The sequence below is a fragment of the Bos indicus genome, chromosome 18 (genome assembly GCF_029378745.1).
Source record: "Bos indicus isolate NIAB-ARS_2022 breed Sahiwal x Tharparkar chromosome 18, NIAB-ARS_B.indTharparkar_mat_pri_1.0, whole genome shotgun sequence".
NCBI lineage: Eukaryota > Metazoa > Chordata > Mammalia > Artiodactyla > Bovidae > Bos > Bos indicus.
The window spans coordinates 59399985-59420066 of record NC_091777.1 but is presented as its reverse complement, the minus strand read 5'-3'; the positions used below and the strand labels follow the sequence as shown (position 1 = coordinate 59420066).

At 42.4% G+C, this 20082-nt stretch overlaps 3 protein-coding genes across 8 annotated transcripts in view; all 3 read right to left on the bottom strand.

Moving 5' to 3' along the window:
• Positions 1-20082, bottom strand: part of LOC109571940 (zinc finger protein 665-like) — a 348725-nt gene that overhangs the window by 104142 nt on the left and 224501 nt on the right. The gene's annotated exons all lie outside the window — the stretch shown is intronic.
• On the bottom strand, positions 2322-3263 carry LOC109571957 (small integral membrane protein 20-like). Its single transcript, XM_019978477.2, has one exon. It carries the CDS (start codon positions 3175-3177, stop codon positions 2974-2976), a length of 204 nt encoding a protein of 67 aa, XP_019834036.1. The 5' UTR covers positions 3178-3263; the 3' UTR covers positions 2322-2973.
• LOC109571812 (zinc finger protein 665-like) overlaps positions 3677-20082 on the bottom strand; it is a 50624-nt gene continuing 34218 nt past the window's right edge. For 5 of the 6 annotated variants that reach the window (XM_070771584.1, XM_070771583.1, XM_019978332.2 and 2 more), the window contains 3 exons: positions 19147-19232; positions 14463-14589; positions 3677-7040 (listed from right to left, as the gene is read on the bottom strand). In XM_070771584.1, the coding sequence (XP_070627685.1) occupies positions 4504-7040; positions 14463-14589; positions 19147-19161 (2679 nt within the window). In that variant the 5' untranslated portion in view covers positions 19162-19232 and the 3' untranslated portion in view covers positions 3677-4503. The remainder of the gene's footprint in view (positions 7041-14462; positions 14590-19146; positions 19233-20082) is intronic. The other variant, XM_070771581.1, reaches the window with a different exon arrangement.

Here is a 20082-nt window from a genome sequence, read left to right as displayed (position 1 = left end):
ACAGTTGCATTTCTAAGTATAAAGTATTTGCTGAACTGAGATACAGGGCGGAGAAGGCAGTGGCACCCCACTCCAGTACTCTTGCCTGGAAAATTCCATGGATGGAGGAGCCTGGTAGGCTGCAGTCCATGGGGGCGCTAAGAGTCGGGCACGACTGAGCGACTTCACTTTCACTTTTCACTTTCATGCATTGGAGGGGAAATGGCAACCTACTCCCGTGCTCTTGCCTGGAGAATCCCAGGGACCGGGGAGCCTGATGGGCTGCCATCTATGGGGTCGCACAGAGTCGGACACGACTGAAGCGACTTAGCAGCAGCAGCAGAGATAAAGGGAGTACCTAAAAGCCTTGCTACATATTCTGCACTAGTAAGCTTCTCTGTAGTATGGATGATCTGATGGTTGGTGAGATGTGACCCTGAGTAAAGGTTTTACATACTCATGTCACTTGTAAGCTTTCTCTCCAAAATGACTTCTTTACTGAAGCCTGAATTTGGATTGTTGCCTAAAAACCCGACACACTTATTACATTGATACAGTTTTTATCTAGTGTGAATATTCTCAAGAAGCCTAAGGTGTAAACAAAAAGCCTGGCCACACTGATTACATTTCTAAGTTCTCTCAAGTGTGGGTCACCTGATGTCTTTTTAGACCTGAATGCCACCTGAAGGATTTGCCACACACGTATTTGGAAGGTTTCTTTGCATTATGAATTCTCTGATGATGGGAATGATAAGCCCTTTATTGAAATCCTGGCTGCACACATAATATGATTTTCTCTACTGGAGGGATTGACTGTGCTCTGAATGTACAGATTATTGCCAGTCGGCATTTTCTGATGTTTTGTAAAAAATTGAACACGTTCCAAAAGCCTTACCACATGCATTATGTGGGTAAGATTTCAATTCAGAATTACCTGAGGATTAGTTAGGTCTGAATACAGAATCAAGGCTTTGTCATATCTACCACAGTTTTCCTCCTGACTTTTCTGAAGGCCAAAAACTTCATATATTTTACTGCATTCACTACATTTCTAAGTTTTCACTTCATTACTGATTCTCAGATGGTCTGCAAAGTCATTCCTTGTGGCGATTCATTTATGTGGCTTCTCTCCTGTATGAACTGCCGAATGGTCAGTTAAGGCTGAACATGAACTAGAAGCTTTGCCACATTCATTTCATCTGTACGCTTTCTATACAGTATGAATTCTCTGATGAATTATAAGATCTGAACTCAGATTAAAGGCTTTGCCACACTCATTATATTTGCATGAAAATGCTTCTCATAATTGTTCCATTTGTAACAGTTTTCTCCACTATGAATTATCTGATGCTTCCTGTGATGGTCATTTCAAGTAAAACACTGGCCACATACATCACATTTCTATGCTCTCTCTCCTGTATGAACTACCTGATGGTGAGTTAAGGCTGACTGTACACTAAAATGCTTGTCACCATTGTTTCAATTGTAAAGTTTCTCTCTAATATGAATTCTCCAATGAACCGCAAAGTTTGTGTTTAGATTACAAGCCTCGACACTGAGATCATATTTATGTTTTCTCTCCAATATTAATTCTCTGATGAATTCCATGTTGTGCACTTCAAGTAAAGCATCACCTACACACAACACATTTATATGGTTTTTCTCCAGTATGAATTCTGGATAAACTGCAAGCTTACCAATATGACTAAAGGCCTTGCCACATACAACGCATTCATGTGCTTACTCTCCAGTATGAATTCTCCAATGAACTGCAAGGTTTGCAGTTTGACTAAAGGCCTTGCCACATCCATCTAACTTAAAAGGGTTTCTCTTGAATGAGTTCACCAATGAACTGCAAAGTAACAGCTGGAATTGAAGACTTTACCCATAGATACATTTCTATGCTTTCTCTCCTGTATGAACTGCTTGATGGAGAGTTGATGACTGTGCACTAAAACCTTTGTCACAATTGTTAATTTGTAAGGTTTCTCTGCAGTATGAATGATTTGATGAACTGCAAGGGCTGATTTGAAACTAAAGACCATGCCACATGCATTACATATTTATGCTTTCTAACCAGTATGAATTTTCTGGTGAAATGTAAGCCTTCCGTTTACTGTAAAAGCCTTGCCACATACATCACATTTGTATGATTTCTCTTCAGTATGAATTTTACGATGAGATGGAAGGCCTCCATTTACACTAAAGGCCTTGCCACATAGATCACATTTATATGGTTTCTCTCCAGTACGAATATTCCGATGAGATACAAGTCTCCCATTTACACTAAAGGCCTTGCCACATATGTCGCATTTATATGGTTTCTCTCCAGTGTGAATTTTCCAATGAGTTCTTTTTTTTTTTGAAGTAAGAGAAATCATTTCAATATATATATTTTCATTTCAGTCAATTCAACAATGATTTCTAATAGGCATGCAGACCCATTTAGTTTGCTTCAAATTTGTTTATATCTCAACATGCAGCAACCTTCCTAATGAGATAGTTGAGTTGAACTATTTATTCTTAAAGAGTACAATGTACCTTGTCCTCAAAGAGTTTTATCAACTTTAACATTTTCAAAGAGCCCTATGAGGCTGCTCAATATGGTAGTTCCCCCCTGAAATTTCCTATTTGGAGGATGGCAAAACAGTCTAGAATCTTCCCCAGGCTACTAGTTGCTTGTATTCATATCACAGCTTGGCTAGCTAAGAGGTAGAGACTGAATAATATGTAGATAGCCTTCAAGTCCAGCTGAATGAGACAGCTTCATTTTTAGAAAGGAAACCAAATCATGAAAACCCTCCTAATAGTATGATTTGTTCCAGGGTCCTTTTAAGAAGGGACATACTCCTCATGCATAGGACTTTTTATGGCCTTCTAGAATTTTCTGCTCCAGCCAGCGTTCTCTAGCCAGGTGACTTATTGAACTTGCTGCAGAACTGAAAGCATGAAGTCTCTTGTCTACTTTCATAATTAGAGGTGGTGTTAGTCTTCTCATTTCCGGCCAAATGGATCCGACCACACTTTCAACCCTGGTGGCCGCACGTCTTCTTGAACAATACCAGCTCGATTTATGGCTTGTTCCTTCTTGTACTCCTCCAGCCGCATTAAGGGCCGGAAGTAGATGGGGTAAAAGGCAGCGCCGATCAGGGAGATGAAGCTGCCGAAAATGAGAGCAGTGCGCAGGTTCCGGGACATGGCTCCAGCCGGGGCTACCCGGATTCTCTGAGTGCCCGGGACTCTCCAAACCCGGCTCCTGCCAGCTGGGTCCAATGAGTTCTAAGGCTTCCATTTACCCTAAAGCCCTGGCCACATACATCACATTTATATGGTTTCTTACCAGGGTCCAGCCCTGGTTGGATCCAGTGATTCCCTCAGGATTACAGCGTTGGCGAAAAGGATAGAAATAGAGAAAGAGATAAGGAAAGAATTTTGCAGTTAAGAAAATAGAGGAGAGAAAAGAGGCTGATATTCCTTGGTTTACACAGAAAGCCAATAAAGCCCCAGCACAGGACTTGCTCTGTTCACGTAGACTGCAGGTGCCCTCTCGAATCGCTGAAGATACCCCACCTTAGGCACCTTCTCAAGTGGGTCTTAGAAGCCCAGGCAGGAAAGTGAACGCAGAGAGCCCCTGCACTCCAGGGGATTAGCCTGAAAAGGAAAAGGAAAGAGAAAGAAAGACACAGGGAGACCAAGCTTTGAACAAGGCCCGTAGCTTTATTTTCAAAGGGAGCTTATATACCTTAAGTTGTGCATAGAAGATAATAGGGGGTGTGAAATCATGCAAAGTCAGCAGTCTTTGATCCTTATTGAGACCAGGCTTTCTTTTCTGCAAATTTATTGTATACAAATGGTTTAGGTGATTTACATCATCTTCTGGCCAGAAGGCCTGTTAACATTTTATGACTCTGATAAAGGTTTGTCAACCATAAGACTTATTTTCTCTAAGAGCAATTATTTTAAAGTTTGGTGCCAACCTCCGAAGGTGTTAGATAAAGTTGCATTCCTATAGGGCAAAGGTGCAGTGGGCTTACAACAAAGGAAAGAATTTATTACCTTAAGGGTCTAAAGTTGTTAACACCAAGGCCACTACTTATTTTTTCTATATACCAACTATATTAATACACTTCCAAGAATACAATACAGGGGATGTGGAAACTTGGCAGCAAGTATTGGCTCAACAATGAAATCTACTAGTTTTATTTTAACAATTTCTAACTCTCCAAGAGGCTCTATACTATTTGAGTATCTTAGACTTCCCGTGCCTCTCGCAGTTGGGAGACTGCAAACAATCGTATGCGTAGCTGTAGGAGTCCAGGTAAACCTGTCAGGCAAGTTAGAGAGCCATCTGAGGGGTTTGGATTGAAACACTCTTTATTATGCCCAGGAGGCTAATTAGCTAGAGCTCTAAGTTGATTTCCTTCAGAGAAAAGGTGGTCGGGGATAGCCCCCCGTTAATGTCAGAGGAGTTGGTGAAAGTCATGAAGCAGTAAAACAGACAGACTCTGGTTTTGGGGTAGACACTCAGGCAGGCCCAGAGGGGCACTCCTCGAGTTCTGGCTCGCCTTGCCCACCAGAACTCTCCCACATGACCTTGTCATGGGTGGGGACTCCTGTGCTGGCTCCCGGGAGTTTCTCTCCAGAATGAATTTTCCGATGTGATGTAAGGCTTCCATTTACTCTAAAGGCCTTGCCACATACATTACATTTATAGTGTTTCTCTCCAGTATGAACCCTCTGATGAATTGCAAGTTGTCTGCTTCGAGTATAGCCACGGCCGCATACATCACATTTATATGGTTTCTCTCCAGTATGAATTCTCTGATGAACTGCAAGATAACACCTGGAACTGAAGACTTTGCCACAGAAAGTACATTTATGTGCTTTCTCATCTGTATGAACTGCTTGATGTGTATTTAAGGACGACCATGCAAGGAAACGTTTGTCACAGCTGTTACATTTAAAAGGTTTCTCTTCAGTATGAATTCTCCAATGAGATCCAAGTTGTCTCTTTTCAGTAAAACCACGGCCACATACAGCACACTTATAAGAATTCTCTCCTGTATGAATTCTCATATGAATTCTCCGATGAATTCCAAGCTGCGACTTTGGAGTATAACCACGTCCACATATATCACATTTATATGGTTTCTCTCCAGTATGAATGATTTGATGAAGTGTACAGCTGTCTTTGCGAGTAAAGGCCTTTCCACATACATCACACTTATACGGCTTCTCTCCAGTATGAACTCTGCAATGAATTTCAAGGTGTGATTTTCGAGTATAGCCACAGCCACATACATCACATTTATAGGGTTTCTCTCCAGAATGAAGAATCTGATGAAGTGCATGGCTTTGTTTCCAAGTGAAGGCCTTTCCACACACATCACATTTATACGGTTTCTCTCCAGTATGACTTCTCTGATGAACAGCAAGGTAACATCTGGAAGTGAACATTTTGCCACACAAATTACATTTGGATGCTTTCTCTGTTTGAACTTCCTGATGTTTATTTAAAGATGACAGTGCAAAAAAAAGTTTTCCACAGCTGTTACATTTGTAAGATTTCACTTCAGGATGAATTCTCCGATGAATTCTAAGTCGTCTCTTTCCAGTAAAGCCACAGCCACATATATCACATTTATAAGGATTCTCTCCAGTATGAACTATCTGATGAATTACAAGTTGTGACTGTTGAGGATAGCCATGGCCACACACATCACATTTATATGGTTTCTCCCCAGTATGAACTCTCTGATGAATTGCAAGTTGTCTGCTTCGAGTATAGCCACGGCCACATACATCACATTTATATGGTTTCTCTCCAGTATGAAGGATCTGATGAAGTGTGTGGCTTTCTTTGCGAGTAAAGGCCTGTCCACAGAGATCACATTTATATGGTTTCTCTCCAGTATGAAGGATCTGATGAAGTGCATGGCTTTCTTTTCGAGTAAAGGCCTTTCCACACACATCACACTTATATGGCTTCTCTCCAGTATGAACTCTCTGATGAATTCCAAGTTGTGCCTTTCGAGGATAGCCACGGCCACATATATCACATTTATACGGTTTCTCTCCAGTATGAGTTCTCCCATGATTTTGAAGGTGTGTCTGGTGCTTAAAGCTGTGACCACATACATCACATTTATATGGTCTCTCTCCAGTATGAACTCTCAGATGAATTTGAAGGGCTGCATTCCGTTTAAAGGTGTGGCCACATACATCACATTTATATGGTCTCTCTCCAGTATGAACTCTCAGATGAATTTGAAGGGCTGTGTTCCGTTTAAAGCTGTGGCCACATACATCACATTTATATGGTCTCTCTCCAGTATGAACTCTCAGATGAATTTGAAGGGCTGAGTTCCGTTTAAAGCTGTGGCTACATACATCACATTTATATGGTTTCTCTCCAGTATGATTTGTCCGATGAACTGCAAGGCTCTTATTTTCATTAAAGGCCTTCCCATATATGTCAGCTTTATATGGTTTTCTTCCTGTATGGATTTTTTGATGTCTAGTGAGTTCTGAGTCCTGAAGAATGGTTATGCCACACTCATTACTTTTGTAAGATTTTTTCTTGTGTCCTTCCTGGTCTGGGGCCTGTTTTGAGGGATGCATAACAGCACTCTCACGTTTATGACAAATGCCTCTGCGGACTCTACGAGTTCTCTGAGTTGGCAAACCTAAGGGGCTACTGTTGATATTCGTCACAACTGGACTACATTCAAAAATTGTCCCTTCAGACTGAAGCATCTGCAATTCATCATGAAAGCTTGATCCGAGCCTTTCAACAGGCTTATCTCCTGCATCATTTCTACTCTGATGATCTCTTCCATCAGTGAGATTTTTGATATAGGATATAAATATTCCATTGTCTCTTCTTTCATCATCTGTCCACAGATTCTCAAAACCACGCACAGTTTCCTGTATATTCCTCAGGAAATAATCTTTAATTTCATGGGTTTTGGCTCTTCCAAACATTACTCTTTGAAAAATTTCTCCTTTTCCATTGTTTCCTTTTGCTTGTAATTTCATGGTCATATGGATACGAGACACATCTACAAGATATAAAGAACCACAGGTATCCGATTAATAACAATTCATAAATAAATTCTTTCATGTTGAACACATGATATTATACCAAAAGTCATACCCATCCTGAACAGTACTATGAATCTTCCCAATGATGAACTAAAAATATAAGGAACACTAAAGGAACAGAACTCTTAAACAAAAAAAAAAAGAGTGATTACATAGACAAATTAATTTTAGGGTAGCCAAGTTTCAAAGACACAATCAGAAAACATTCATTTTATGCAAACCCATGTCACGTCTCAAAGAAAAAGATCTTTCCCACCATGATCTCAAAGCTCATTCTACTTGGTACTAAACACACTTCTGTCTCATAATTGAGGATAAAAAAATATTAAAAATTCCATGGATTGGGGAGATTGGTGGGCTACTCACAAAGAGTCAGACAGGACTAAGCAACTGAGCAAGCAAGGATCAACAAGGCAATACACTGTAATGGTAAATAATCCAAAGGAAGCATTCTAACAAAAACTGAAAAACATAAATGGCAGTTGACAACTGTTCAACAAATACTGCATAGTGAAAATAAACAATTTGTTGAAACAGTCCCCTCTCCACCCCCATCACAGGGCTTATGAGATCTTAGTTCCCTGACCACAGATTAAACCCAGGATCACTGCAGTGAAAGTGCTGAATCCTATCCACTGGACTGTCAGGGAATTCCCTAAAATAATTAAAAAAACAAAAACAAAAACACATTTATAAATACCTCTTATAAATCTATCAGTAGATAGACATTCAAGCATTTTATGAGAAGCAGTTCATGTCCGTTATACTGTGTAAAACATAAAGACCGTCATCTTTAAATGACAAAGAATTAATAAATGAAACATTCTCTACTTAAATAACAGCCATTCACTACAGCAATTGCCTATCTATACAGTATCCTTCACTTCTCGGTTCATCAGCTGCAAGATACATATAAAGGAACAAGCTTTGGGCTGTTTCTTATAGCTGAGAGGTAAAGAATCTGCGATAAAGAAGCAATATTATTTGAAAACTTATTAAATACAGTCAGAGACACTCTTCAGAACGAAATGTAAACTAACAATAAACAAGATGTAATGTAGACAGAGACATGTCACAATAAGAAAGAGACAGGAAGTAAATACATATTTTAAGCAAAAGTAACATTTGAGGCAAATTTCCTGATGGTCCAGTGGATAGCATTACACGCTTACACTGTAGGGGGTACAGATTCCATACCTAATGGAGACATAAGATCCCGCCTGCCACAGTTTAGTTCATTCAGTTCAGTCGCTCAGTCATGTCCGACTCTTTGCAACCCCATGAATTGCAGCACAACAGGCCTCCCTGTCCATCACCAAATCCCGGAGTTCACCCAAACTCATGTTCATCGAGTCGGTGATGCAATCCAGCCATCTCATCCTCTGTCATCCCCTTCTCCTCCTGCCCCCAATCCCTCCCAGCATCACAGTCTTTTCCAATGAGTCAACTCTTTGCATGAGGTGGCCAAAGTATTGGAGTTTCAGCTTTAGCATCATTCCTTCCAAAGAACACCCAGGACTGATCTCCTTTAGAACAGACTGGTTGGATCTCCTTGCAGTCCAAGGGACTCTCAAGAGTTTTCTCCAACACCACAGTTCAAAAACAACAATTCTTCGGTGCTCAGCTTTCTTCACAGTCCAAATTTCACATCCACACATGACCACAAGAAAAACCATAGCCCTGACTACACAGACCCTTGTTGGCAAAGTAATGTCTCTGCTTTTGAATATGCTATCTAGGTTGGTCATAACGTTCCTTCCAAGGAGTAAGCGTCTTTTAATTTCTTGGCTGCAATTACCATCTGCAATGATTTTGAAGCCCCCAAAAATACAGTCTGATACTGTTTCTGCCACATGGCTCAGTAAAATTTAAAAAAAAGTAACTTCTGCCCTTTTGGTAAAACAGTCAAAATTCTATGACACCTAAGAGCACTAATTACCTCAATTTTTCAAAGGTGGATTCACAGGGTTCATGTACACAACTCCATGGCACATGAAAGTAATGAGCAAAGCAGGACTGAAACCCAGACCTACAGATTCATACATGCTCTTAACCACCAGGGCCCACTTGGGCAGAACAGATTACAAAAGGTTACAACAAACTTCAGGACTTTAAAAACATAAGGTCAAGTGAGTCACAAGAACTGATCTGCGTAACTAACAGCCTTATTCAGTCATCTCACCTATAAATGATTTCCCAAGTACCACCCCCCCCCACATATCAAGTCGTGTCCTGAAAATGTGGTTCAGTGGATGAGCACGGGTCATTCTGTACAGTATGAGCATGGACGGAAGGAACCTGGAGCCTGATTCATATATGCAAGACGGGATACAAGAGAAGATCTCAGAGTCCACTGTCCTTACAGGCTTCCTGAGTTACAATCACAGAAGATCCAAACCACATTCCTGTTACACACACCCGTGAAGATTGTGGTAAAAGCAGTAACAACAGGAACAGCTGAGGGTTCTGAAGAGGAAGACAGGTTGAAGGCAGCTCTGTGTAGGATCTGAGACACCAAATGCAATCAAAGATTGGCCATTCTCTTCCCTTCTTCCAATGAGGTCTCCCAAGTGCAGCAAATAGGAAAAGAACCAGACTGGCTCCAGGTATTACAGCTCTGGAGGTGTTACCATTGCTCGACATGGACCAAAAAGTAGACATCCCACGGAATCCAGCACAGAAGGGGGACAGAGAGGAATTAGATCCCTTTGAAACACCTCATCACATGCTCCCCAAAGTCAAGCAACAACATTGACAGGAGTCAAATGACACACTGCTACAGATCATAGAAAGACCTACCCTTTGGGACCTCTTTTCTTGGCATCCACTTTCCATAAGCCTCTCTCCTTTTTCTTTTTAAATCACGTTTTTCATTTGTAAACAGCCACCTGTAAGTCAGAATTTTTTTTCCCTAATAAAATGTAATTTTCACATAGGAGACAGATGGGCTCCAGATTGGATATCTACAATCAGTCACCCTTCTCTCTGCATTCCCTGAGATAAGAGATAGCTGGGCTCCAGTTGAGGAATCTATAGCTAACAAATACATGGTAAATAGCCAGTCTTTGTCTCTTACTTCAAGGGAATAATCATGCCAAGGACAAAGAAAGGAAAAAAAACCTGTCTATTAACGGAGACACTACACATGTGCAGAAAGGTTGCTTGAGATCATATCAGAGGATAATTCAGGACATAAGGAGTCTTGCTTCTCCCAGAAGGCTTCACTTCGAGATACAGCTTGGTTAGGGTGTGCATTCACACCCCAGTGGAGGGGCCTGAGACAAATTAACCAGCGGAGACAAAGGAAGGTGACTGGCCCGAGGGGAGACAAAGACCTGGAAAACTGTACCTTTAAAAAGAACTGACACTTCCCAAAGGTGGGCTCTCTCTCTGAGCTAGCCCATGTGCCTTTCTGCATGTACTTTTCCTTTCAATAAACATTTTCCTTTACTCTTTACCTTGTGCCTCTTCATCTGAATTCTTTCTTGACTAGGCAGGCAAGACCAGGGACCTTAGCCCTATCTGTTGGCTGCTGTGGTCCAATGGTCAAGACTCTTGGTCTGGGAAACAAAGGCCTTGCTTCCAGCTTCCACTCGCTTCCACTCATTGCTATGAGCATCCAAACTCAATTTCATTTCTCACATCTTTACTGAAAACACACATCTTACTTTCCTTAAGCAACCATGAACTGAGCTTTCTATTAGCATTTTCTAGATTGGTGAGCATAAATACCAGTGATAACTTCTAAAAACATTTGCTGTCTTATAGACAGCATCTCAGGGTAGCACCAAACATATTCATCAATAGTCCTAAATCTCTGAGTGCAATACAATAGAAGTATTACACAACGTGCATGATTCAAGACATGTCTTAATTAGATAAGCAAACATTAATACTAGATTTTTAACATTGAATATTTCCCAGGTCACGTGAACCTGAAATTCATTTAGGTTAATATCTCTTGTAATTGATTTGTACACACTTAATTTTTCTTTTAATTAATTTATTATTATTGGCTTCACTGGGTCATCATCACTGCTCTGGCTTTCTCTTGTGTCAAGTGGGGACTACCCTCTAGTTGTGGTGAATGAGCTTCTCATTGTAGCTACTTCTCTTGTGGACCATGAGCTCTAGAGCACGTGGGCTTCAGTCATGGTGGTGCATGGGCTTAGCTGCTCTGCGGCATGCGGAGTCTCCCTGGACCAGGGATCAAACCCGTCTTCTGCACTGGCAGGCAGATTCTTTACCATTGAGACACCAGCAAAGCCCAAGTGCTTCCTTTCTTTTTAAGCCAATTAAGTAAGAGCTTATTTACAAATAAACCTCAGCAATATTATCCATAATCAAAGACACACACTGAGACATGCATAAATCAGACAGATTTAAAATGTCTCTCTGACTCTTCTGGAGTTGGTATCATTCCCTCTCCCAGGGGATCGTGCCAAGCCAGCGACTGAAGCCACATCTCCTGTGTCTCCCACACTGGGAGGCAGCTTCTTTACCACTAGAGTCATCTGGGATACCTGGTAAAGGTTAACTACAAAATTTTCTGTAGGTAGGGCTTTTAAGAAGCTAGCTGTTTCTATTCCATATGCAAAAAGAAATGGTTTTGTACTTTCAAAAAAATAAAGGAAAAATCATTTTAACCAGTTTTCTCCAGAGTCTAAAGAATATCACAGCAATCCCTGTGTCAAAAAACTTATCTTCCCTTTCAATAGTCACTGTTTTATATCTAAAATACAGAGCAAACAGTGCTCAAATTGACTGTGATTAACCGGGGCAGATGCTTTTGAACTGTGGTGTTGGAGAAGACTCTTGAGAGTCCCTTGGACTGCAAGGAGATCCAACCAGTCCATTCTGAAGGAGATCAGCCCTGGGATTTCTTTGGAAGGAATGATGCTAAAGCTGAAACTCCAGTACTTTGGCCACCTCATGCGAAGAATTGACTCATTGGAAAAGACTCTGATGCTGGGAGGGATTGGGGGCAGGAGGAGAAGGGGACGACAGAGGATGATGAGATGGCTGGATGGCATCACTGACTCGATGGACGTGAGTCTGAGTGAACTCCGGGGGTTGGTGATAGACTGGGAGGCCTGGCGTGCTGCGATTCATGGGGTCGCAAAGAGTCGGACACGACTGAGTGACTGAACTGAACTGAACTGGGGCAGATGGATGATAAAAATAATAGACTGTCCATCTGGAGAGATGTGGGTCTTCGCTTGATCAGAAGAATCTGAAGGGGTAAAGAAACTTGGTAGAGTTGGGGCAGGATTGGGGGAAACTGGGCACCCCCTCCCCACTCAGAGACAGGGGAAGTTAGAAGGGGACTAGTTGATGGAGAGAGAGACAGAGGGGTGGGAGGGGTGAAAGGCCAGAACAGAACAAAGATAACAGAGACAGAAAAGGCAGTAGGGAACACTGTTAGAGATGTGGGCCAGCTCAAGAGAGAGCCAACTTATAAAGTAAGGAGCTGATCAGCTAATACATAATTTGATATTGTAATATCCACAATCATCGTCACTAATCACATAATTCTGTTTCCAGTTATAACTTCTCTCCAGACAATTTTAAGCTTGCTTTATGTACCTCATGTACTTCCCTGGTGGCACAGCTGGTAAAGAATCCCCATGCAATGTGGAAGACCTGGGTTCAATCCCTGGGTTGGGACGATCCTCTGAAGAAAGCAAAGGTTACCCACTCCAGTATTCTGGCCTGGAGAATTCCATGGACTCTATAGTCCATGGGGTCGCAAAGAGTCCGACATGACTGAGTGACTTTCACTTTCATTTTATGTACCTCATGATAGGAGACAGGAGGATCCAGCCTTTCATCCGGCATGGCATTCTTATCCTTTCTCAACTGGCAAGAGTCACAAATATTCAGTAACTTCTAAGGGTACAGCCCTCTTTAATTTAAGGTTCCAATTCTCACACCATCCAGTGAAGACGTCCCATGTATTAGCTAACTAGTAGAAAGGTGAATCATCCCATTAGGAAATAAAAACTTCATCAACCTTAACTGCTTTCTTCTTACAGAGTGGCATTTTGTCTCACAAATACTGCTCACAGGGCCAATTAAAGTTTTGCCAAAAGTTGTCACTTTCATCTCAGGTTCAAAGATTTGTTAACAAAATAAGCCACTCGTTCTGTAGAAATAAATAATATAAATACTTATAGAATTATCAAGCTGACTTTCAATATGCTAACATTAAAAGAAAAGATAAGTAGAAACAGCAGAAGATACATCACCAAATTGGGTTCTGACCAATATCCAGACTCAAACAGTGCTGGGAAGTCCTGGGACACAGCCCATCTGGAGACACAGTGGGGAAAAGGTCCCAGGCAGCATGTTAGGGTCATGGGTGAGACTAAAAGATTGCAGTTTGGGGTTTCCGTTTATATTCCCAGGACGCTAACTGTTATCATCAGCAATCTGTGAGCAAACAGCACTTCTGCTTTTATGTTGATGCTATTTGTTTGTCTTACAAAACCTATAATGTTGCTAAGCCTGGGGATGAGTAGGCCAGGGCACCTCCAAGGGCTCGACAATCTCAAGATTTGTCCCTTATCTTATCCCTGATGCTGTAAGCCTTGCACTCACAGCAGGCAGTCAGGGCACTTACAGTCATGGCACTGTCCAGCCAGGTTAGAAGCAAGCTCAGAGGCCTGCTTTAGAGAGGACCTAGACCTTGTGCGTCCTGCTTTGCCAAGTGTAGAATCCCACCTCTTCTGTCAGCCAAGAAGTGATTTAAATTATAGACGGACAGAAAAATATTCACAATTTACTATCTGCATCCTACTGAATGCACAGGAAACTGTATAATACACAGTATAATATGCAGATACCTGGGCTTCCCAGATATCTTTACAAAGGTAAAGTATCCACCTGCCACACAGGAGATGCGGGTTCGACCCCTGCATGGGGAAGATCCCCCTGGACGAGGGCATGGGAACCCACTCTAGTACTCTGGCCGGGAGAATCCCATGGATAGAGGAGCCTGGAGGGCTATGGTCCACTGGGTTGCAAAGAGTCAGGCACGACTGTAGCAACTGAGCACACAGACATGCATGTATAGATCCTTTCCAAGAACTACTGAACCAAGAACACAGGGGTAGAAAACAGGGAATTCGATATTTTAAAGTTGGAAATCAGCTTTAAAAATACTCAAGCTATAGAGAAACTTGTGTATCACACACTGGGCAGAGCACCTGAAGAAAGGACAAGCTTATAGTCCTGATGCCAATCATGAAGCTTTTTTATCTCTGAATCAACAAGGCTGTAAACTCAGTCAAGCAAAACAGGGGCTGCCAAGAAACACAGAGGGAAAATGCAGAGATACCCCAAACCAGATTCCAACTTCACAGGGAAGTGATCCTCACCCACAGACAGCAGGTTCCTGTAGGTCTCCACCATCACATCCTGGTACAAGGCCCTCTGAGCAGGGTCCAGGCATTCCCACTCCTCTGGAGTGAATTTGATGTCCACATCCTCGACAGTCAACTGTGTCTGAAATGAAAGCACATTTCACTAACAGGCACTGAGGAGGATTCTTATTTTCACACGAAATGAGAAGAGGTTAGAGAGGTAAGGATCAATTCAGGTAATGTAACATTCTGACAGATCCATTAAAAGCTATTTGGAACAAACTGTCGGTCTCTAATTTCCTGTTGTTTCATAAGACTATGACATCTTCCAATCAACATGAATTTGTCACTTCTGTGGAGAATACATGAAGAATATACAAATAAATTCAATCAGTGAGTTGTCTACGCAGAAGTGTTACACTCTACAAACTAAGTGACATTCACTATGTAGATGACTTACAGCAAAGACTGGTGTCTTCAGACAACAAAGTCCACAGCAGTGTTAAAAGAACACACATTGTGGTGATGATGACATCATCACACTGATGACAGGTGTTCAATACTTCTGACACACTAAGCATTACTCTAAAGACTTTACACAGATGAACTTGGAATCAACATAACAGCACGTTAGAGAAAGATCTATGTCCATCTGACTGGGGAGAAAACTCTGTCAACATTCTAAGAAATTGCTCAGATCAAACAGTTAAGAAATGAGGCAACAGCATCTGAGGTCAGGTGGTTGGGACTGACAACTGAACCTAAGGAATCAACGAGTTAAGTAACAGAGCAGGAAAGTGTATCCACAAAGAGTTCTCTGAGAATACCTGAAATAACTTCAAGAAAGTTGATGTGCAATGGAAGTGTAGAACCCCAGATCTTTTGTCAGCCAAGAAATGATGGACACGATAGATAGAAAATTTTCACAAATTAATTTGCTATCTACCTCCCTCTGAATGCACAGGGAACACTATAATATATAGTATAATACATATGTATCTGGTCTTATGTGGAGGTTCAGCAGTAAAGAATCTGCCTGCAATGCAGATGACATAGTGTTGATATCCGCATGGGGAAGATCCCCCTGGAGAAGGGCATGGCAACCCACTCCTGTATTCTTGCCTGGAGAATTCCAGGGACAGAGGAGCGTGAAGGGCTATGGCCCATTGGGTCACAAAGAGTTGAACACGACTATAGGATAAATGGTCACTGTATACGGTCACCCCCTCTTCGAACCAACCACACAATGTCAATAATGTTACTATTTCTATCATTCATGTGATGAAGTAGAAAAAAACTTAAGGAAATGGAAAACACTTAAGATACAATTTCAACTGCTGCAAAGCATAAAACATGTTTATGAGATGATGTTCTGTAATAAATCCATGGAATTATAGATTCATGCACTCACATGCAAATGTAAACACACAACTGGTTGAAACAAGGAAGACCTGTCTTTATTTTTTCTTTCAATCCAAATACACTGAGTGTCAACGTGGGCCCCAAACTGGGAATACAGCAGTGAACATGATGGAGCTTACGGTCTAGCAGCCAGCCACCCAGTTACATCCATAATTTTAACATTACTATTGCAACATGTGCTCTGAAACAGGCCTGGTGCTAAGATAAGATTTATTGGAAAGTCTTGACATACATCGATAAATCAGACAAGGTCTCCGTGAGGAGGAAACACTTAGCATTGGCAAGGTGGGAAATAGAAGAGTTGCAAGCAGCGAGAACGGCCTGAGTGCCAGCTCTGAGGCACGAAGATATTTAGTGAACAGAAAGCCAGCCAGTCTGACTGGGACACAGGGAACAAAGAGGGGTGATGCCAGGTAGAGGCTGCTTTCTACAAGGTCTTTGGATTTAGGACTTTATTCCAAAAGTAACTGGAAGTCACTGAAGAATCTGCAAGAGGTAAATCAGAGGTTTAGATTTGTTTTTCAGAGCTCACTCTGCTGTGTAAGGAGGTTGCTGCTCCTTAGTCACTTAGTTGTGTCAGATCTTTGTGACCTCATGGTAGCCCACCATGCTCCTCTGTTCATGGGACTTTCAGGCAAGAGTACTAGAGTGGGTGGCCATTTCCTACACCAATGAGATGCCTTTGGACACATTCTGGGATGATACTCCTATTTTCTTTTATTCATGTGTATTTCAGCATCTTTGGCACATTAAAAATGCATCAATTTGTACTTCAGTAATTTGTCTTCATTTTATGTATTTTAAAGTTATTTATTTTGGTTTTTCTGGGTCTTTGTTGCTGTAAGCAGGCTTTCTGTATTTGCTGCTGCAGTGTATGGGCTTCTCATTGCAGTGGCTTCTCTTGTTTTGGAGCACAGGCTCCTGAGTATGTGGGTTTCATTAGTTATGGCTGCCAGGCTCCAGAGCTCATGCTCAGTAGTTGTGGTACATGGGCGTAGTTGCTCTGAGGCATCTTCCTGGACCTAGGATGGGACCCATGCACCGTACATTGGCAGGTACATTCGTATCCACTGTACTACCAGGGAACTCCTCAACATTATCTTATAGTACCTCAAAAAAATGAAAATACAAGCAGAAAATAATATACAGAAGATTTATTCTATTCAGTATAAAAATACCTGTATTTACAAATAATATGAGGGCTTCCCTGGTGGCTCAGCGGTAAAGAATTCACTGGCCAATCCAAGAGACACAGGTTTGATCCCTGGTCCAGTAAGATCCCACATGCCAAGGGGCAACTAAGCCCATGAGCCTCAATTTCTGAGCCAGAGCTCTAGAGCCCAGCAGGTGAAACTACTGAAGCCAGTGGGCTCTAGAGCATGTGCTGCAAGATGAGAGACGCCACCACAATGAGAAGTCCACACATTGCAACTAGAGAGTGGCCACCATTCGCCAGAACTAGATAAAAGCCACTGAAGCAATGAAGAGCCAGTATAGCAGAAAAATAAATTTAAATATAGTAATATGATCTTATTCTTAATGTTAGGTTCACTTCAGTCGCTTAGTCGTGTCTAACTCTTTGCGACCCCATGAACCGCAGCATGCCAGGCCTCCCTGTCAATCATCAACTCCCGGAGTCCACCCAAACCCATGTCCATTGAGTGGGTGATGCCATACAACCATCTCATCCCCTGTTGTCCCCTTCTCCTCCTGCCCTCAATCTTTCCCAGCATCAGGGTCTTTTCAAATGAGTCAGCTCTTCGCATCAGGTGGTCAAAGTATTGGAGTTTCAGCTTCAACATCAGTCCTTCCAATGAACACTCAGGACTGATTTCCTTTAGGATGGACTGGTTGGATCTCCTTGCAGTCCAAGGGACTCTCAAGAGTCTTCTCCAACACCACAGTTCAAAACCATCAATTCTTTGGCACTCAGCTTTCTTTATAGTCCAACTCTCACATCCATACATGACCACTGGAAAAACCATAGCCTTGCCTAGACGGACCTTTGTTGGCAAAGTAATGTCTCTGCTTTTTAATATGGTGTCTAGGTTGGTCCTAACTTTCCTTCTAAGGAGTAAGCATCTTTTAATTTCATGGCTGCAATCACCATCTGCAGTGATTTTGGAGCCCAGAAAAATAAAGTCAGCCACTGTTTCCCCATCTATTTTTCATGAAGTGATGGGACCGGATGCCATGATCTTAGTTTTCTGAATGTTGAGCTTTAAGCGAACTTTTTCAGTTTCCTTTTTCACTTTAATCAAGAGGCTCTTTAGTTCTTCTTCACTTTCTGCCATAAGGGTGGTGTCATCTGCATATCTGAGGTTATTGATATTTCTCCCGGCAATCTTGATTTCAGCTTGTGCTTCTTCCAGCCCAGCATTTCTCATGATGTACTCTGCATATAAGTCAAACGAGCAGGGTAACAATATACAGCCTTGACGTACTCCTTTTCCTATTTGGAACCAGTCTGTTGTTCCATGTCCAGTTCTAACTGTTGCTTCCCGACTAATATTAGATATGTAGTTACTAACAGAATCCAAAGTTTATCTTTTCATTCCATGACCAAATATTCCATCAAGATTAGGAAAGTTGGGGGAATTCCCTGTCAGTCCAGGGTTTAAGATCTTGCACTTCCACCACAGGGTTTCAGGTTCAATGCCTCCTCAGGGAACTAAGACCTTGCGAGATGCATCATGTGGCCAAAAAGGAAGAATAAATAATTAGCAAACTATGTTTCATAGTTTAAATTAGATGCTGTAATGAAACACTGCCTAGCACTGACATTTCTTTCTGAACTTTCCATTTCACTCCCAAACACTTAAGATTTTCAAGGAGTCCTCATTTAGTTTTAAATGTACTATAAAAAGTCAGGACTGATTCATTGGTCTCTTTTCCAAATTTTGGCATGTACTGTGCATGTTAATACCTCATGTCTATGTGCAGCTTCTTTATCCAGGTTGACAGAAAGCAGATAGCACATCCAGATGGGCCCTAAGCAATCCCTGCTGTCCAACAGCACTGAGACCCCATCTCCGACCTGTGGGTGAGAAGCTCTGCCCAGGACGGTGCCCAGGGGAGACTCCTTACAAAGGCCAGGTCACCAGGTCATGGGGAGATGGGACCTAAGTGGAGACGACAGGCCGTGAAGGAAGGCCCCAGGCGATTGTGCATGTACAGGAGTGAAACAGGATACTCCAGAGTCAGACACGATTAGAGAGTCCAAAGACGGGTATTTCAGGAAGGACAGACTGAGAATCCACTGAGAATATGACCTTACCTGAGAAAGAGCCATTCCTGACACGTTTTGTTTCACTTTCCTCCTCTTCTGGGCTTCTTCCTCACGTAACACGAGTCTTTAGAGGTCTATTATGAAAAGTGGAAAACATGCTGTTTAATGCTTGGGGTCAACAGACCCCCTTCCTGAGCTCCAACCACACATACAGGGATGCCCTCACCACATGGAACAGACAGTCCTCTGTGCCCACTGTCTCAGGAGGGACTCATGACACTCAACTCCCGTACAGAGTCCAACACGGGACTTTTCCATACTTTCCCTCAGATCACACTCCCCTCCCGGTGAGGCCTCATGTACACAGCAGCAGGGGGCACCTCCGCTGACCCCACGATGCCCTTCAGGTCACACAGCAGGCCCTGGTCCAGCCCTACTCAGAGCAGAGTGCCCTTCCCTCTCCCAGGGCTTGATCTCAGTCTCAGAAGTGGAGACTAAGAGCCCTGGTGCTCAATGCAGGGTCCAGATCAGAATCATCTGCAGCCTGTGCACATTCCTGGGGCGAGGCCCCACACGAGAACCTGAAGAATGTGTCTACTGGGGGAGGGGTACAAAACATGCCTGGGCAAAATGGCTCATGATCTCATGTGAAGCCTGGTTTGAACACCACTCAAGGGGTCAAGTCCAGCCTACCTCCCACTTTCTTCTTTTCCAGCCTGACTGACACTGAATGGACTAACAAGAAGGGATGTGTACACATACCATGCACGATGTGACCATGTGACACACGTCCACACTGTGAAATATTTATCACAATCCATGAACCAACACATCCATCACCTCCAAATTCCCATGTTCTGTGTGTGGTGACAACACTGATGACACACTCTCCTGACAAATTCCCAGCATGCAGTAACAGAACAGGATTAACTACAGTCAGCGTGCTGCACACACCGCCCCAGGATGCACTCATTTTACAACTCA

Coding starts and splice junctions, on each gene's coding strand:
- LOC109571957 (XM_019978477.2), bottom strand. CDS start 3,177: ATGTCCCGGAACCTGCGCACTGCTCTCATTTTCGGCAGCTTCATCTCC.